The 19,293-nt window shown below is 57.1% G+C and overlaps 1 protein-coding gene across 9 annotated transcripts in view; it reads left to right on the top strand.

The window, feature by feature from the left end:
- TNS3 (tensin 3) overlaps positions 1 to 19,293 on the top strand; it is a 217,867-nt gene that overhangs the window by 73,330 nt on the left and 125,244 nt on the right. For 3 of the 9 annotated variants that reach the window (XM_045494223.1, XM_045494228.1, XM_045494222.1), the window contains exon 4: positions 7,880 to 7,967. The exons of 3 other annotated variants lie outside the window; for them this stretch is intronic. In XM_045494223.1, the coding sequence (XP_045350179.1) occupies positions 7,880 to 7,967 (88 nt within the window). Of the gene's footprint in view, positions 1 to 6,522; positions 7,145 to 7,879; positions 7,968 to 14,674; positions 14,831 to 15,204; positions 15,262 to 19,293 lie in introns of those variants that run through there. 3 more of the 9 variants (XM_045494224.1, XM_045494229.1, XM_045494227.1) reach the window with 3 other exon arrangements.

Raw genomic sequence — 19,293 nt, 5'->3', positions numbered from 1 at the left:
AGCAGGGTCGCTGGAGGTCCTGGGATGGCCCGGCCTCTCTCGCCGGCTCCAGTCCACCGTGGGCTCCGTGCGGCTTTCTTGTCTTCCCCTCAGTACGTGCGGGTCTGTGGTCGGCTGTGGATCATCCCTGCCCACAGACTAGTTCCACGCTGCAGGACGCCTCAGAAGCACAGACGCGGATCTGCTCGGCACGGCAGGGTCTTAGCTGAGCGATGCCCCTGTTTTCCGGAAGTCGCAAAATCTAGGACGCGTGTGCATGCATGGCTGTGTCTGGACCCACGGCTGCCGCGCCTGTGCATCTCACACAAGCGTGTTTCACCGGGGCCGCGATGGAATAACTTGCTTCAGGCAGCAGAGTGTTGCGAACGTCCTTGTTCTTTCATGCTCAGATCTTATAGGGAAATGTCTCAGGAGTCCTGTTGGGTAGTAGTCCAGATCTTTTTTTTTTTTTTTAAGTTTATTTATTTTGAGAGAGTGCACGAGCCGGGGAGAGACAGAGAGAGAGGGAGAGAATCCCAAGCAGCCTCCACGCTGTCAGCGCAGAGCCTGACGCAGGTCCCAAACCCACGAACCATGAGATCATGATGTGAGCCGAGATCAAGAGTCGGACGCCCACCTGACTGAGCCCCCTGCCCTCGCAGGGAACAAGTGATCCTGGATGAAGAGGGGCCTCCCAGCGCAGTCCCCCAGCTGGCATCTGAGATAACAGAGTGATCCGCAGTGAGAAGGAGCAGAGGAGGCCTCGCCCCTGACCCGGATAGCGCACCTGCCCGGGTGATGACCTGTGTGCCCCCCAGATTCCTGTCCATCTGGAACCCGGGATGTGGCTGAGTTTGCGGACGTGGAGAAGTCAGCCTGAACCCATGTCGTCAAGAGCAGAGCAGGGGATGTGGTCGCAGGCCACGGGAGAGGTCGGGGGACGGCAGCCCCAGGAGCCCCAAGAGGCTGGAAGGAGGTCTCCGAGCGGCTGCCGGCAGCGCAGTGCACGCGCCCTCCACCCCTCGTGTGTTGCCCAGCGCTCCTGGGCTCTCCCTGCTCTTGACCACAGCCCTGTGCTGGGGCCATCGTGGGGGACAGGTGCACTCTGTGGCTCTGGGCATGGCTGGCCATGACCGTCTGAGCCCTGCTGCGGACCCCATGGACGTTGTGGGCATGCAGTGGAGCAGGGAAGGTGTTTGAAGGAGGAACAGTGGTTCTGAACTTGGGGACTCAGCCTTCCAGAGCTTTCCGGGGGAGGCCAGCCAAGCCCCTGCGTCTGCCGGGGCCTGGACGGGCATTAAGTCGGCCTGAGTGTGCCATGGGGTGGGGGGGAGGGGCCCTCTTGCATTGACCTTTGCCCCCAGCCTCCGTCTGCACCTGTTGGCTGAGCCTCCCCCCAGTACAGCCCTGGGGCCATCTCTGCACCTGGCACAGATTTCTCCGGGAAACCGAGGCCCCGCCCCTTTCCAACCACAGGCCAGACTTTGGTCCGCACTTTGCTTTGATTTCACTGTTTCCTCCCGCACCTAATGTTACATCCGGGCCTTTGGTGTTTTCCAGCTGGCCAGGGAGCATTTGCCTGCATTACCGGGCAAGGCGGCCCCGTGTGCGCCTCCCTCGTGGGAACTGCCGGTGGGCGACCGGGAGCCTCGGTTCACAGACCCTTAGAGAAGGAGGGACGGGCCTCCAGGAATTCAGGAGCCCCCCTACCCATGCTGAGCCTCACACAATGAGCCCGTGCTGATAAGCAGGGCTGACCTAGATGTTGCTGGTGGCCAGGCGGCAGGTGGCAGGTGGAGGGACACACAGCAGGGGACACGACCTGGTGTCCGCTTACCTCCAGGGGGGAGCGCAGAGCCTGGCTGATGATTAACACCCACGCTGGCTGCAGGCCGGTCACACCAGCCAAGGCTTGTCTGCGTCTGTTCCCGTCCAGCATGTGACACTGGCGTCCCTCACGTCCACTGCCAGCTGTGTGGGACACACGGGCACGGGCCACTGACTGCGTCGTGGGCTTTGCTGCTTCCGGTGCTCAGCAGCCCTGGCCCTCGGGGCCGACGGGGGCCCCGTTCTTCGGTGAATGAGTGTCCCCACGTCCCCAGGCTGGAATCTGCCACGGAGAAGAAGGTCAGGTTGAGTGGCCTTTCTTTTGCGGCATGGATTCTATAGCAGCCACAGACTCCGAATGTGGGGGGACCCTGGAAGGCAGTGGCTGAGTGGGATTGGGGTGGAAATAGCGGTGTGCCACTTGAAGGAGGGCTGAGCACTGACTGGTTTAATACCCCGAGTTAGGACCCCGTGAGTGTTGGCAGAGACATCTTTGTGCCATCGTGGCACTTTGTGCCATTAAGTGCCATTGATGGGACTTAAGTGACCAGAGTGCGTTTTTACCTTTGAGAGGGGTAATTACTACCAAAAACGCACACAACAGCATCGCCCCCACCAGAGCCGTGTGGGTCTCTGCGGGAGAGGGACCCTGGCCGCCAGCCTAGGGAGCCCAGCATTCCGGAACCCGATTCCTCCCTGGGTTCTATGTGACTGGGGTCTCTACCTCCTGTTTCCTTAGCCATAGAAGCAGGTGTCGGGCTGGCTGGGGTGATGTCTGTGGTGTCCCGGCCGAGCTGGGAACGTCTCTGTTCGGAGAGCCAGGGGCCCGGCACAGGTACCTTCCTGGGGTCACTGCACGCGTCTCTGAGGTTTGGGGAGGTCGCTCCGTGTGTTTGGGGTGCGTGTGTGGGTGAAGGCCACCAGGCAGCGGGCAGTTCTGGCCTCCCCGCCGGGCTCACTTGTCTCACTCTCCTGGTGCACTTCCTGCGGCTTTTCCTTTGAGTTATTAGGAAACGGTTCCGTCAAGAGAAAGGTTTTGTCCCGTCGCAGTCTGAGGCCCGCCTGTGCAGACAGAACAACGAAGATGCCACACGGCTGCTGGGCCCCTGCCGGGTTCTGAGAAGCTTCTCCACCGGGCTCACACGTTGCTTCCCGGTGGTGGGGACCAGGCACAGCCCCCTCGCTGGCCGTCACCCGCGTGTCCAGCTGTGTGGTGAGGGCGGTGGCCCGTCGCCGGATTGAACGGAGTCTGGATGGCGGACTCCCGAGGACCGGTGCAGACGTGGGGCTGGATCCCTTTGTGAGAGCGGTCAGCGTTGCGACTTGGGGCTGCGATGTCACTTTCTGATCTCGGCAGCAGACTTTATGTAAAAGGCCTTACTAAAGGAAAAAAAAAAAAAACCCAAACCTGAAACTTTGTTAGTGGCCTTTGAGGAGTGTTAGGGGGCCAACTCTTCCTGAAAATTGGTAAATAAAGAGAAACAAGCTTTTTTTTTATTTTTCAGAGAGAGAGAGAAAGAAGGAGAGAGAGAGAGAGAGAGAGAGAGAGAGAGAGAGAGAGAGAGAGAATCCCAGGCAGGCCGGAAATCAAAAGTCTGTTGCTTAACCGACTGAGCCACCCAGGCGCCCTGAGAAACCAGCTTTTAACCTTCTTTTGTTGCACAAGCTGTACCTCAAGGTTAAAAATAGATAAAGAGGGAAAGCTTGGTTTTTTTGTTTTTTTTTCACAAAGAGGGAAAGTTTTGTTTTAGGAGAAATGCTGGCCAGCAGATGTCCAGAAAGTGACCGAGTTAAAATGTGCCCAGTTGCAATAACTGAGCGGCCCTGACCCTCTGTGACCTCCTGGGTCACAAAAGGAAGCTGCTAGGGTCATGTGCCTCGTCGGGGGAAGTCGGCCAGGCACGTGGGCCTGGCAGAAACCAGACCAGAACCACACCGACCCCAGGCCCATCCGCAGCATACAGGAAGCATGGGGCCAGGCGATACGGAGAAGTTCCCGTCGGGTCAGCAGAATCCAGGGTGGGGAAGTTCTTCTGGGCAGAAAGCACGTGGTCACCTCCAAAAAACTTGCCAGAGGAGGAAGCACCTCTGTTGTTAAGGAAGCGAAGAGACATTAAATAAACATAGTCAGGCTTTATTTGGAGCTGGATTCCCACAATCTGACTGTAAAAAAAAAAACAAAAAACAAAAACAAAACTTGTAAGACAGGGAAATGGGAATGTTGATTCATTGTGTGGTGGCATTAAGGAATTATTGTTAATGTTAGAGGCATTTTGTGGTTGTATTTAAAAAACTCAGGGGTGCCTGGGTGGCTCCGTCGGTTAAGCGTCTGACTCTCGATTTCGGCTCAGGTTCATGATGTCACAGTTCGTGGGTTCTAGCCCTGCGTTGGGCTCTGTGCTGACCGTGTGGAGCCTGCTTGGGATTCTCTCTCTCTGTCTCTCTCTGCCCCTTTCCTCAGCTCATGATCTCTCTAAAATAAAAAACAAAAACCAGCTTCTGAGAACGCTTACTGAAACATTTACAGAGGAGGTGATGTGATGTGTGGGGCCAGCCTTACAACAGTGCAGGGAGGGGTGCAGGTGGGTGTGGGGGGGCTCTTGGGGGTGAGCACGTGGCCCCTGGAACTCAGGAGTCCGGCCAGGATGTGGCTTAAGTGTGAGCACGGAGGTCAGGGCCCGGACCTCTTCCCCCTTACTGGTAGGAATTGCCCCCCAGTGTTTCTGTTGTTGTGTGTGACCTAATGGCTCAGGCTTGCCCCTGAGTCATCAGTGTGGCATTCCGGACAGATGGACAGATGGGCTGGTGACATCTGGAAAGACGAGTCTGCTTGATGAAGTGTTTCACCGCAAACCTGCTGAGTTCATCAGCACGTGACACAGGGTTGATAACTGTTTTCTGAAATGGCAACGTTTGGTTCATTTATGCCTTGTTTAAAGCAATTATTCCTCATAAAGAATAGGGGTTGTTTCAGAGTAGCCAAGGGCATTCTCATTCTGTTCCCCCAGGAAGACCATCTAGTTCCCTCCCCAGAGGTTAACTTTAATAAGATTTGCTGGTGGAAGAGATGGGGCCAAGGTGCGTGCATTGAGTGGGGGGAAGATTTGGACTCAGTATGGCAGAGAAGTTTGGGAAATTCAGAGTTAAAAATGGGCTTGGACGTGATGAGGTAGCGAGCTGTCTGTCCTTGGGGGTATTCAAGTAGAGTCTGCAGTGGTCCTTCCTAAGGTGATTGGGGTCTGCAACAGTGACAGCAAGGAATGCTTCAGTCGAGCCAGCATTGCATTTGGTAACATGATTTTTCATGCAAACCGAGCAGGGCACAGAGTATTCAGGTCCGTGGGCTGCAATGTGTGATCCCACATCGGCAGCCTTATTGTCAAGGTGGGAGATTAGGGACCCATATTCTCTGCTCCACTACAGCTGAGTGAGCCATTCCGGGGGTGGGGGGAGTCCCCAGATCTTTTTTAACATTTTATTTATTTTGAGAGAGCAAGAGAGATTGTGCGAGTGGGGGAGGGGACAGAGAGAGGGAGAGAGAATCCCAAGCAGGCTCCGCGTCAGAGCCTGGGTGCGATCTCCTGAACTGTGAGTGTAAGGCATCCTCGGTGGAAAGAGACAGGGTCACACGCTTGGAAATACGACTGGACTAGACCGTGGTCGTGATTTGTTCTGTAATGTTATCGTGACAGATTTACTCTGTGGGGACGTTAGAATGGGGACATTTGGGGCGCCTGGGGGCTCAATCGGTTAAGCGTGGGACTCTTGGTTTGGGCTCAGGTCATGATCTCATGGTTTGTGAGTTCCAGCCCTGCATCGGGCTCCACGCTGACAGCACAGAGCCTTCTTGGCTCGCTCTCTCTCTCTCTCTGCCCCCCCCCCCAAATAAATCAATAAAAAAATGGGAAAGAAATGGGGACATTTTCCTGCTATTTCTTATGTGAGTCCAAGACTCCCCATCTGCGGGTTCTCATAGATTCAGCTGTGGTCGAACCGTCTCATTTGCAGATTTTGTGTCTGCGGATTTGCAGCCTTGCTGGAATGAGTTTGTAATCCCGAATCCACAGTCCTTGCGTGTTTGTGGACACCCACGGACCCATGCAGGACGGAGACCATGGGAGCTGCCCCCCCAGCCTGGCCCCCCCAGCTCAGGGGACCCCAGGAGGTGCTGCGTCAGCTGAACACCTGCCCCCAGCAAGTGATGCTCAGTGCACGTGGTCTTGCACGTCGGTGCTCCCTGTTAGTGCTCTCCCAGTTGAAAATGCCCATCTGCAGTGCTGCGGGGTCTAGCACTCCAGGCCCAGGAGAGCTGTCGGGTGTTCACCCTGACTTTGTAGGACAGCATGATCTGGAATACCAAGAATCGAATGCACTGATGGGGTAGTGATCGGGGGTCCTCAGACAGCTCCATTGTTAAGTCGTCACCTGCGAACTTCCTGTACCCCTGGCTTGCCTGTCAGCGCAGACCCTAGCCCGCTTTTGCTGCCTCCCTTCATGCCTGGGGTGGGCAGTTCTCTTGACTTTTTGGGGGTGCTAGGGAAGAGAGAAGTAGACCGTCCGTCCTTGTGCAGAAAGGTTCTCTGGGACCCTGGGTCCCAGCCCTGCCGCGCGTTAACGCTGTGCCTCCCCCTGCCCGGCCTGGGCCTCTGCTCTCTCTGGGGGCAGTGGGGGTGGGAGGGTCCTCAGCTCAGGGGATGCTGTGCCGGCTCGGTAGGACGGAGGTGGCCTCTGGGCTGGGCGTGCACACGGATGGCGACAGGTGCTTGTGTATCCTGCGCTGTTTGCTTCACACAGTCAGACCTGCCATTTAACACGATCAGGGGTTGTGGGTGGTTGCTGGATCTGAATGTCTGTTGACTTGCGGAATCCTACACTTGAGCACATACTTGCGTCTGAGACAGACAGCCGTCCCCGTCTGGCTCTGTCTCCATCTGACAGCCTGGGGTTCCCCTGCCCTGAAATTCCCCGTTCGGCCTCCGCAGAGGGTTCGTTGTGAAAGCTTCACCAGACTTACGGGACGGCCTGCCCACACCCGAGTCCTGGCTCTGCCCCGCCCTGCAGCTGCCCTGCGGGCCCGATGGAGCCCAGACACGGATCCCCACCTTCCAGGAGCAGCACGTCTTTGGCTTCTGAGGCTCACATGTGGTCGGTTTGTGCAGTGACGGCAGCCAGTACATCTGGCCAGGGCAGGCTCGGGGGCCGGCATGGTGGGCTCTCGGTCCACCTGCAGGGTGACGGGGGATGTGGTCCAGGATTGAAGGGCCTGGCTCCGGGCGCCCAGCCGGAGGCACTGCGCTGCCCGTGTCCATCTTCCGGAACGGAAGGAATGACCAGCCAGGTAAGGATTACTGAAGGCTAGTAGGGCAGTCTTGGGATGGCTTTATTTAAATTACTTAAAAATGTTTTTATCACTGAAATACAGTTGACAGGGGCGCCTGGGTGGCTCAGTGGGTTAAGCGTCTGACTTGGGCTCAGGTCATGATCTTGCGGTCTGTGAGTTCGAGCCCCGCGTTGGGCTCTGTGCTGACAGCTCGGAGCCTGGAGCCTGCTTCGGATTCTGTCTCTGTCTCTGTCTATGTCTCTCTCTCTCTCTCTCTCTGCACCTCCCACCACTCACACTGTGTCTCTCTCTTTCTCAAAAATACATAAACATTAAAAAAAAAGACATAGAGTTGACATGCAAGGTTATATTGATTTCAGGTGTATAGTGTAGTGATAGGACAGTTGTATATGTTACGCACACAGCGCTGACTGTGGTAAGCGTTGGTACCACCTGTCATGATACCACATTATCACAGTACCATCGACTGTATTTCCTATGCTATCCCTGTGACTTGTTCATTCCATAACCTGCGTCTCCTCTTTCTCTTCCATCTGGAGCCCATCGGTTTGTTCTCTGTATTTATGGATCTGTTCCTGCTTTCTGTTGGTTCATTTGCTTTGCTTTTTAGAAGCCACATAGTGAGTGAAGTCATACAGTATTTGTCTTCCTCTGTCTGACTTATTTCCCTTAGCGCAATGCTCTCTAGCTCGATGCACGTTGTTGCAAAGATGTCCCTCTTTTTTATGGCAGAGAAATATTCCATTGTGTGTGTACTACAGTCTCCTATATCCATTCGTCTATTGATGGACACTCGGGCTGCGTCTGTATCTTGGCTGGTGTAAGTAACACTGCAGTAAGCAAAGGGGTGCACACAGCTCTTCCAATCATTGTTTTGCTGTATCCATTAAGAGGAGCATATCCAAAATATGTGAAGAACTTAATGCAACTCATCACTGAAACGCCAAATAATTTGATTAAAAAATGGGCAGGGGTCTGAACAGATATTTCGCTAAAGAAGACCTCCCGACGCCAACAGAACACATGAAAAGATGCTCAGCATCACTCGTCATCAGGGAGATGCAGATCAAAACCACGATGAGACAGCACCTCACAGCTGTCAGCGTGGCTAAAATGAATGACTCAGGAAAGAACAGGTGTTGGCGAGGATGCGGAGAAAGGGGAGCCCTCGTGCACTGCTGGTGGGAACGCAGACTGGTGCAGCCGCTCTGGACAGTCGTATGGGGGTTCCTCCGAAAATTAAAAATGGAACTACCATGTGATCCAATAATTGCACTACTGGGTATTTACTCAAAGAAAGTGACTTCATTCATTCGGTTCTTGGAGGGCAAGACAGGGTTCAAGTCTAATCTGCAAACTGCCGTGTGGCTGTCACTATGGCTCCCGCCAAGACTCACCTGCCATTTTCTTGCTTTTTTTGTTTTGTTTTTTGAGAGAGAGAGAGAGCATAAGTGAGCAAGGCGCAGAGAGACAGAGAATCCCAGGAAGGGCAGAGAGAGAGGGGTGATTACCCTGAAGCAGCCGCTAAGGACGCTGAAAAGTTGTAAACCGTAAAGGGCTGATCACAGTGCCACTTGCGAGTGACAAATTTTGGGGCCCAAATGACATTCAGGCACAGAGGAAATTGTGCTCCTGCTCGACCCTGGATGCCATGCAGCTGTTGAAAACTACTTTGTAGGAGAAAATTTGAGGATTATATTATATCATGTCATATCATATACTATATTATATCCTATCATATATGTATTGTATATCATGTATATCATATCATATTATATGTTGTATATCCTATCACATTGTATTAATTATATCATTGCATTAATTATATCATATAAACTTTCAGGTCCAGCATGTGCTGGACACATGACCTTCCTGAGTACAGAAAAGAGAGAAAAACCATTGTGGGAGGCACAGCTGGTCTAAACGGCCTCACTGGCCCATGAAGCATTCCCAGATCAAAGCCCTGTGTTTAGAGGACACCTCTGAAAATATAATAGTCACCATTTTATCATTTAAAAAAAATTTTTTTTTTAACGTTTATTTATTTTTGAGACAGAGACAGAGCATGAGTGGGGGAGGGGCAGAGAGAGAGGGAGACACAGAATCTGAAGCAGGCTCCAGGCTCCGAGCTGTCAGCACAGAGCCCGATGCGGGGCTCGAACTCACGGACCGTGAGATCATGACCTGAGCTGAAGTCGGACGCTTAACCGACTAAGCCACCCAAGCGCCCCCATTTTATCATTTTTTAAAAAAGTTTATTTACTTATTTGGAGAGAGCGAGAGCAGGGAGGGGCAGAGAGAGAGAGGCTCTCAGCACAGAGCAGGGCTTGAACTCATGAACTACGAGGTCACGACCTGAGCCGAATCAAGAGTCGGACACTCAACCAATGGAGCCACCCAGGCGCCCCGTCCATTTGACTGTTTTTTAAGTGACCCCCATTTAAAAACTTACCATTTTTAAGTTGTGCTTGCCTGAGGTCCAGGTGAGTGTCACATTGTCTGCCTGTGTGGGTAGACTGGGCCTGGGCACCGACCTTGGGGATCTGGGGCTTTCACGGATGAGCCTTGTGCCCTTGGTCAGGTCGGGTTGGGTTGGTGCTGGGGACTTGACTTCCTCACAGGTACAAGAGGGAACAGCATTTCAGTGAGGAATTACGATTGCACACAAAGCTTGCCCAGCAGGTCACGTTCTGTATGTGGTGGGTAGGTTGACCCCATTTTGTGGGTAGGTTTTGTGGGTAGGGGTTGATCCAAGGAGACTACTCTCCTGATGTGACCTGTGTTCTCTGGGTTATTGGATGGTGCCACCTTCTCACTCGTCTGACTCTTAGTTGTCAGCGGAGCGATCGGAAAGGAGATCTCATTGCAAAAGCAAGCGCAGGTTAGAAAAGGCAGCAGGTAGTTTTGGGCCAGCTTCCCTGTTTACGGGCTGCTGGGAGCACCCTGGGTGAATGTCCTTCCCCTTTTCGCAGACGAGGATCCCAGTGGACTGGCTCGCCGGTTGAGCCAAGAGCGTCCTGTCTGTAGAGACTGGGCTGGGTTTTGAGCCCAGCTTTTCCCACCGAAGGCACTTCCCCAGGGTCACTGGGGAAGCAACTGGACGCGACTGGAAGCGAGAGGCGCCCTTTTAGGTGGCAGTGAAGAGCCCAAAACCTTGGGGGATGGTTTTTGAAATGGTAACTTGGTAAATGGCAATTTCAGGTGGTCATTTGAAGGAATTTCCCCGGAAATTAGGAAATTAGGAAGTTCCCTGAAGATTAGGAAATCTGGTATCTTCACTGGTAGGAAAGCATGAAGGGGAATGGAGTTTGAGCTTGGTTTTGGGCAGCGGTTAATTTAGGGACGTTGGATACTGTGATTTGTAAGAAATACAGATTTGGTCTTTGTCCCCATTTCCAGCACAGCGCCCCAAACCCTTGGGGTTTCTTACGTGGAGGAGCAGATAGGTGGCTGTTACTGTGCTAAGGAGGTAAAGCACCTGAGGGTGGGGACTGGTGGCCAGGGAGACCGCCCACATAGTTACAGGGGCGGAGCTGTCGGCCCCCCCCCCCCCCCGACCTCGGGAGGAGGGGCTGCAGGGGGACCGCCCACGTGGTTATAGGGGCGGAGCTGTCTGTGCCACACCCTGACCTCGGGAGCCCCACCCCCTGACCCCTGGAGGAGGGGCTGCAGGGAGACTGCCTACGAGGGGTGGAGCTTTCGGCCCCACCCCCTGACCTCGGGAGGAGGGGCTGCAGGGGGACCGCCCACGTGGTTACAGGGGCGGGGCTATCAGTCATCCCATCACCACCGGAGGAGGGGCTGCAGGGGGGCCGCCCACGGGTCACAGGGGCGGGGCTATCAGCCCCACCCCTTGACCTCGGGAGGAGGGGCTGGCAGGGGACCACCCACGTGGTTACCGGGGCGGGGCTATCGGTCCCACCCCCACCCCCCCACCTCGGGAGGAGGGGCTGCAGGGAGACTGTCCACGTGGTCACAGGGGCGGAGCCGTCGGCCCCACCCCCTGGTCTCGGGAGGAGGGGCTGCAGGTTGGATCAATCACCAATGGCCGATGATTTCATCAATCATGCTCCTGTAATAAAACCCCCATAAAACCCAACAGACAAGGTCCCTAGAACCTCCGGGTTGGTGAGCACGTGGAGATGGGGGAACAGCGGGCCCTGGGGCGGCAGGGAGGTCGGTGCCCCCTCCCTAACCATGCCCTGGGCGGCTCTCCCTTTCCTCTGTTCCTGACTTAATGGTTTTACAATAGACCAGGGATCTAGTGAACGATCAAACCCAATTTTCTTTTTTTTCTCATCTTTCTGGAGAATTTCTTGTTAAAAATTTAGCAGCAACTAAATGAAAGTGGAGGAATACTGTCGTGTCAGGTTGGTCGTGGCCTGTGGGTCCTCTGGGTGTGGCTTGCCCACGTGCACCACGGCTCTGGTCCTTGGACCCCCTTCCGTCCCCCTCCTCAGCCACGGGACCAGGTCCTGTGGGCACCCACCCTTCTCTCAGGTCCTCTGGGTCGCCCTGGCCCCAGCAGCCCTTGCGCTCCTTCCCCTGCTCCTGGCGTCTGTGGCGGGCCTCGGTGGTGAGATTACAACACTGATAAAGCTGATGCTATGGGCGCTTACCGCCTGCCAGGCACGGTGCTGAGCTCTCTCTCTGGGCGGGGTCTCATCCGACGGCTCCACGCTTAGGCGTGTTCAGTGACTGGCCCCAGAAGGCAAGTGGGGAAACCGAGGCTTCCAGTGGTCACCCGATGCCATCACTGTCCTCACAGGAGGGGGACGCACGCTTGGCACCCGCTGGAGCAACTCCTATCCCCACAGCTGGTGGCACTGGGTTCCCACCCGCACCATCTGTGGTCAGGTGCGCCACCTTTGGTGAACCTTGCTGACGCTGCCAGCAAGGGGTTCTGAAAACCCCTTCAGAACACATCTAGGACCCTGTTTGTCACCCCTTTTCAGAGACCTCTGCAGGACTTCTCCTGACCCGGGAAATGCTCTGACTGGGTTCAGGCACCAGAAACCCTGACCTCAGTGCCCCCTGTCGCCTCGTCCCTGTGTGGTCTGGGCCCCTCCCTGGGGCTCCTCTGGCCGTCTCCAGGGCGGTCTCCCAAAGGTCCCCTCCCCCTGTTTCTGTAGCTGGGTGGTGCTCCTGTCCCTAGGCCCATCAGTGACCATCGTCACCTATGCTCTTGCTGCTTTCCTGCGCTTGTGGGACTGTCATCCAGCCCCTCTGGGGATCGCTCGGTTCGTCACGTGGGCACAGTGCCAGGATCCCAAGTGGTGCAGCCCGGGAGGCCCCAGCCTGGGTGGATGGTGCATTTTATTTTATTTTATTTTATTTTTTTTAATGTTTATTTATTTTTGAGACAGAGAGACAGAGCATGAACGGGGGAGGGGCAGAGAGAGAGGGAGGCACAGAATCAGAAGCAGGCTCCAGGCTCTGAGCCATCAGCCCAGAGCCCGACGCGGGGCTTGAACTCGCGGACCGCGAGATCGTGACCTGAGCTGAAGTCGGACGCTTAACCGACTGAGCCACCCAGGCGCCCCTGGATGGTGCAGTTTAATGGAGCGTGTTTCTGGTGCTGGTAGGGAGGACGCTCACTGGGCTGTCTTAGGCATGCATGAGGACAGATGGGGCCACAGGAAGTGGTCCACCTGCCGGTGGTCAAGGGCACCAGGATGGCCATCCTGGAAACCTGATGATTCATAAGTGACCAAAGCCGAGGCCTGCTGTTCCCTTCTCAGGGCAGGGACGGCATGTCCTAGACTCCACTGTCGGCTGTCTCTGTTTAGCAGGCTCGGTGGGCACCCCAGGCCACCTTCCCTCGGGGACCGCTGGGGGCGGGGTGGAGGGCCTACTTCTTGGTCCACATTTGTCAGCGTCTGAGGGTCTCTGTGGCGTCATCCGGGCTGCCCTTGGTGGACCTTGGGGCCGGATGGGGACATGGCCCCGCTGGGCACACCTGGAGCAGACTCGGGTCCCTGCCGCTAAAGCTTCCAACTGCAGAATGAATGACGGGACCCTCCTGCCTTTGGAAGAGCGTGGCCGGCGTGGCTCCTCGACCGTGGAGGATCACTCCGTGTGCTGGCTCACTTCCCTAGCTGTTGCTGCCTCAGTTGAAAATGCTCCTGCTGGGAATTTGAGGGCATTTTTGAGAGAGCTGGATCCCTGGCTTGGCATGTCCTCTGTCCCCACGCGGTAAGGGATAAATGCCTGACCCATGCCCACACTCGGCCCGTCTGGGCTGCTCCCCCACCAGGAAGCTCCCCCACCGCCTCCCTGTCCCATCCCGCACTTGTACGACATGGGAGGTGGCCTAGAGCCTTCTCTCCCCTTACGGGGCCGGTGATTGTGCAGTGTGCTGATGTCCGCCATGCACAGCCTGGGGACCGCGTGTCCCTCTGGCCTCTCCCGTCCTCACAACCAGGGTGGGACACCTCTCTTGTCAACCTGGTTCACAGAGGTGGGAGCCGGAGCTCCCAAGAGTGAGCGATGCTGTCTGTTCCCAGGTCGGCTGACCTGACAGGTGAAGGGGCGGCTGTCTGTCCCCACGCTTGCTCTCAGGAAGGCCTGCCAGCCTGCAGGAGCCAAGCCACCTGAGGCAGACCCCGGCCTGTGGGCTCCAGGCCTGCCGCGCATCTGGCTGGAAGGAGACCCGTGTGGACCCGGTGTCCCCCGGCCCTCATGCCAGGGACGGGGTCGAGAGGGGCCCAGAGGACCCACTATGCTCTCCCGTGGTCCTCTTTATAGGGAGAGATGTTCTCATTATGAGATAATGGATCAGAATAAAAGAAACGTGTGTGAAAGACAGAATTACAAACGAGCACGCTTGTATCTCCCTCTGAATGTAGGGGATGAGCCTGACCGTTTGGTAACGAAATCAGGCCAATGGTTGCCAGCGTAGACCTGGCCGTGGGGTGTGTGCTCTGCTCCGGGTCCTCCTCTCCCAGCTCTCAGTGACGACCGGCCCAGTTCGATCCAGGCGCAGACAGCCTGGGTGCCTGAAAAGTCGCTGTAGTCCCACTGTCTGATGTATGTCCAGCCCCCCTCTCTCTGTTTTGGTCTCCGGGAGCCTTGGAGCCCGAGGGGCACGTGTTAGGAGAGACCCTGCTTCTTCTCTCTGGTCCGGCTACGCACTCAGACCTTGTGTTTGTGTCCACGTTGTGGTTTTGTGTGCACGTAAGGGACAGAGAGAGGAGGGTGGGCACCAGGCACCTGTGGAGCGCGGGATGCAGGCCCGAGACCTGCCCACCCAGGAATGTGCAGTAGGCTGCTCTGGGGGTGAGGGAGGGTGGGGGTAGGGCTTTGGACACCGGACACCTCTCACTGTGCCCCCATTTCCACCCCCCTACCCCCCGGAAGCCAGGTTGCCGTCAGGGACGCAGCCCCTGCCTAGTGAGCCTGTCCTGCTCCTCTGGGTCCTGCAGGGCCCGGGCTGGGCGCATGCTGCTGGTGCCCGGCGTGCAGGCATGCGTGCTGCTGCTGTGGGCTGGGCCTGCCCGCGGCTCCGGCACCGCTGCCCTTGAGACTTCCCCAGCCACGGCGGGGCGGGCGCTGTCCCACCTGCTCCCTGTGAGGCCACGGGCAGGGAGAGGGCGCGGGACTCGAAGCGGGGAAGGAGCCAGGCGGTGAGAGGGGCCTGCTTCTGAAGGCGAAGCCCTGGCCCCGGGGCCCCTCAGCAGCGCCGTGAGTTCTGCTCCCGGAGGGATCTGTGGGGCCGCGTGTACTTGGCAGTGGCTTTCTCCCCGGTGCCCCTGCTCTGTTTGCTCACGTCCTTGCTGTGCTGCGAGGGGGCAGTAAAAGTTCCATGTAGCGCCAGGTCTGACGCTTCTCCCGCCGGCGGCTTCCTGGGCTGCCCCTTCTGGGGACCCCCTTCCTCCTTGCCCTCTGCTTTCACGGGTGCCTTCCTTCCATATGGTGCAGCCTACTTCCCGCCGAGTGCTGAGTGCTTGGTGTAGACTTGGCTCAGAGAGAACCTCCCTCGGAGCGACACCGTGCTGCTCCTAGAGGAGCTGGGGCAGGGGGGTGGTGGGGAGCAGAGTGACGTTCTTTTAATTTCCTAACTCGAGCCTGCTATGTTTTTTTTGGACACTCACTGCTGCTCGTGTTTAAGTGCGGTAAGAAAGACGTTCAAGCTGGGCGCTCCTGGTAATGACTTTGTTTCTGGCCTTCTTGTGGAAGGGAGAAGTGGCTGTCTGTCTGTCTGTCTGTCTGGCTTTGGGAAGGTCTCGATTCTCCCGCTGCACGGTGGTGAGAGGGTCTCGCCAGGCACTGCGGTCCATATGGGCTTTTGGGGGAGGCTGGCTTTCGGGGCCAGCCCCCGCCTGGCACCCCATACGGCGACTGGGTGCACAGCTGGTGGTGTTAGCTCTGTCCACGTGCTTCCTCACCCAATGCTGCCGACACCTCTGCTTTCCAGGTGTGGAAACTGAGTCACAGAAGGTTGAGTAAATTCTCAAGGTTGGACAGCCCGGGAAGCAGCCGGGAAGTGCTTGACTGCTGCACCCTGCCTGCTGGGCAGCGAGTGAACGAATCCGTGCCTTCGGATTTGTCCAGTGAACGTGGCTGGTTATTGCCTTTGCAAAAGGTTTTCATTTTTTTTTTCCCGTTTGCCTTGTGCGGTGTGCTTCCGCTGGTCTGTGGACTGTGCTTTCTTCCTGCGCGCGCGGCTGGCCTGCTCCCTGCCCCTGGCCCCGGAGCCCTGCTTCCTTGTGAATCTGGCTTCGGTTACGCAACTGTCCTTTTTGTTCCTTTTTACGGAACTGTTAGTGGCTGTGGGTTTCAGGGCCGTCTGAGCGGCTGGGAGCAGCGCACAGGCCCCGCGGCTCCCTGCGGTCCACACCTGGCTGGGACCCCTGCCGCAGAGGGTCTCTGCTCGTCATCTTGAAGCCCGAGAGGGTGAAGGGAGGTGGGCAGCAGGGGCACAGCCTTCGGTCTCTGAGCAGGAGCTAGGGCGAGCTCCCACCTGCGCCAGAACCCCCCACCCCCGTTCCGGGTTCTTGCCTCGTGTTGCCTTGTGGCTGTGCAAGGGACAGTTTCTTTCCAGGTATCCCCCAGAGTCATTGATTCCCTCTGTTGTGACCTCACCAAGGCGGACACACTTCCTACCTTTCATTCTGTTGCTTTTAGGGGCCAGGTGTTCAGGCCGCTCGGTGCATTGACTTTATTATCCTACGAATAAACATGACAGGCATTTAGGACCGAAACGTAGAGCGGTATCCCCGTGCCTCTAACATGGCCAGATCATCCCTTGGACGTGTGGAGGTTGGCGGTGGGCTTATTCCCTCCTGTATCCCACAAACTGCGTGCTCTGCCAGCTGCTGGGGTAGGACGTGGTCCCCAGGTGGAAGGTGGGAGCCACTGCCTCTGCAGGTCTTTACCTGGGGCGGCGGAGGGGGGTGCACAGCATGGGCGAGAATTCATGTGGCGAGTTATTTCTGTGCAGTTGAGGGCTGTGCCATCATGGCACATACAAACAGGGCCAGGGATTGGGGCCGCTTTGCTGGGGAGGTGACATCTGAGCTGAGAGGTCTAGGATTAAAAGGAGCTAACCAGGTGAGGCTTGCCTAAGTGGGTGAAGAGCATTCCAGACCTGCAGGGCATATGCAAAGGTCCTGAGGCAGGAAGGGTGGAGTGTGCTGGGAAAACTGGAAGAGAAGGGCCATGGGGCAGGGGTGGAGAGAGGGAGGTGCCTGCCCTTGGCTCACCGCAGTGGGATGTGGGGACACGGCACCAGCATTAGCCCTACAGATGGGCTGTGAGTTCTGTTCCTCAGGCTCCCGTCCACCTGGGGTGTCCCCGCCAGCCCACCGCGTTGGGGACAGGCCCTCCTTGCTGACATGGGGGCACCATCCACCTCGTGAGTCTCATTAGGCAGGTCTTCTCCATCTTCCTGGTTTCCCAGACAACACGCAGAATCGTAGATGCTAAGGGTGCATCGTGCCGGGCCTGCTGTGGCGCCACAGCACCCCTGCAGAGAGGTTGCTGAATGTAGGAGCCCATTTTACAGATGAGGGCCCTCATCTGCAGGAGGTCCTGCGGTTCTGGGACAGCCTGGGTGGCTACCCTGGCCAGGTGCCTGCTGGCCGTCCCCACGTGGCTGGTCACAGCCACCGGGAAGGGGCGACGTCGTCCAGCCGTGGCCTGCTGCTTACCTGCCAGGTGACGTGTGTCGGGGGCACGCTGTTTGCGTCCTCCCTCTGTTTTCCGGCTGGGTGTTAGGTGTCCTCACTGCCCTCCCTGCCCCCAAGCTGGGTCCTTCTGGAAGCCCTTGGTGGGGGGGGGGGGTCCGTGCTCTGTGGCCAGGAGTCCTTGGTATAGACTCACCCCTGCATTAGGTTTGTCCAGCGTCCCTCCTCGAAGCCATGAGCGAGTCCTCTGCTGCTGGGACGTGATCGTTGGAAATCCAACCTGTCGGTTCAGACCCAGAGTGTCCTGTCTTCTGGCCTGGACGCCAGTCACTTGAGGTGGGAGAGCAGGGCCCTGTGGGTCCTACGGGACTTTGTGCATCTAACAGTCAGGTCTTCGGGGTGTCTGTCTCATGCCATGTGTGGACTGTACTTTTCGTCTGAAAAAGTAGGAAACAACGTGTGCTTGTAGTACCAGGCTCTGCGCTGAGGGTTCACATTTGGGGTGCTGCAGGGTGTGTGAACGGGCAGAGTCTTGGGGGTTGGCTTGGTCTGGTTCTGATGCTGCCCACACTGACTTTGGGGTGTCCCACAGCTGCAGACCCTGCGGTACCCAGGGAGGGGGGAAGGTCCCTGCCAGCCTGCTGATCAGATCCCAGACGAGACCAGTGATCAGGCCCCACAGCTGACGGGGCTCGGGGTCCTGCTTGGAACCCCAGCTTTCCCTCCACGGGCCATCTGCTTAGAAAGGGGCCGGGTTACTAGTGGCAAAGCCTTTGTCTCACAGACATATTTGGGCCATTGTCACCCAAATTTGGGCCAGTTTTCTAGTGCTACCCACTGGTCATGGGAATGGCTCCCTATAAGACTGGGTGCTGGGGGGCGGGTCCAGTGGGACAGGGCGGGTGGGTGGGCAGGGTCATGTAGGAGGAGCCACTGGGGGCGGGGTCCTATAGGAGGGGGCGCGGGGGGGTGGGGTCTTGTAGGAGGGGCCGTCGGGTGGGGGGTCCTGTAGGAGGGGACACTGGAGCGTGGGGTTGGGTCCTGTAGGGCCGGCGCTGCAGGATCCCTATATGGACAGCAGGTGTTTCCTGCAAGTCCTGTGTGGGCCCTAGCCCCCAGGTGAGGTGGGGACTGGAACCCCTGTTCTAGAAAGACGAGGAGGGTGGCTGAGGCCGGAGCAGGTGAAGGACCTTTCCAGGTTTGCAGGGTGCAGAGTGACAGCACAAAGGCGGTCTCACGGGGAACCGTGTCTCCTGACAAGGCCTGGACCAGTTTCTCCCAAGAAAAGCCATGCAGCCCTGCCTTTGGCCCTGGGGTGACCCACCGGAGCGAGCACGGGCTCTGTCTGCCTCTCTTAAAAAAGACAGTTGTGTCTGCGTGCAGATATCACGGGGGATCGGTGTCCCCTCCTGCAAGATGGGTCTGGGGGTTTATATCCCACAGCTACAGAGTTGCTACTTCTGAGCGCGTTTCAAACATAGAAGTAACACCAGTAGCAAAAGAAATGAGGATCGATTATTGCAAAAGTGTGTTGGGCAAGAGAGCCCCTCTGGGCAGATGCAGCGATCGAGTGGTTACCTGCTGGAGCGCCCGCCTGGCTGCTGGCCAGAGTCCTGGGCTCCGGGGCTGCGTTCTCTCTGCCTTCCAAGTGCTGGACCCAAAGCGACTGCTGGCCAGGGAGGCCAGTGACTTGGTCGGGGTCCCAGGACCGCTTAGGGGCCCAGCATGTGCGCTGCCTGGCCCTCACCGGAAACAGTGCCTTTGGGGCAGCGTGGGCTTGCGCTTCCCCTGTTGCAGGTGTAACCTTTGCCACGGATTCTACCGGTGCCCCTCCCCTCCGTCTCCCGCCAGGTTTCTTCGCGCCTTTAGAAGTTGCGGGCTTTGATAAGCGGGTGCCAGATCGACAGGGGTGAAGGAGGCGGGGCTGGGCAGAGGCAGGTGGGGACCAGGAGCCAGCTCGGGAATGGCCTGTGTTATCTCTGTCGCTCTGGTCAGTAACGATAAGAGTGGCTGGCGGTG

Source organism: Leopardus geoffroyi, chromosome A2, assembly GCF_018350155.1.
Source record: "Leopardus geoffroyi isolate Oge1 chromosome A2, O.geoffroyi_Oge1_pat1.0, whole genome shotgun sequence".
NCBI classification, from domain to species: domain Eukaryota; kingdom Metazoa; phylum Chordata; class Mammalia; order Carnivora; family Felidae; genus Leopardus; species Leopardus geoffroyi.
The sequence above is the reverse complement of the archived record's forward strand: the minus strand, read 5'-3'. Positions and strand labels throughout refer to the sequence as shown.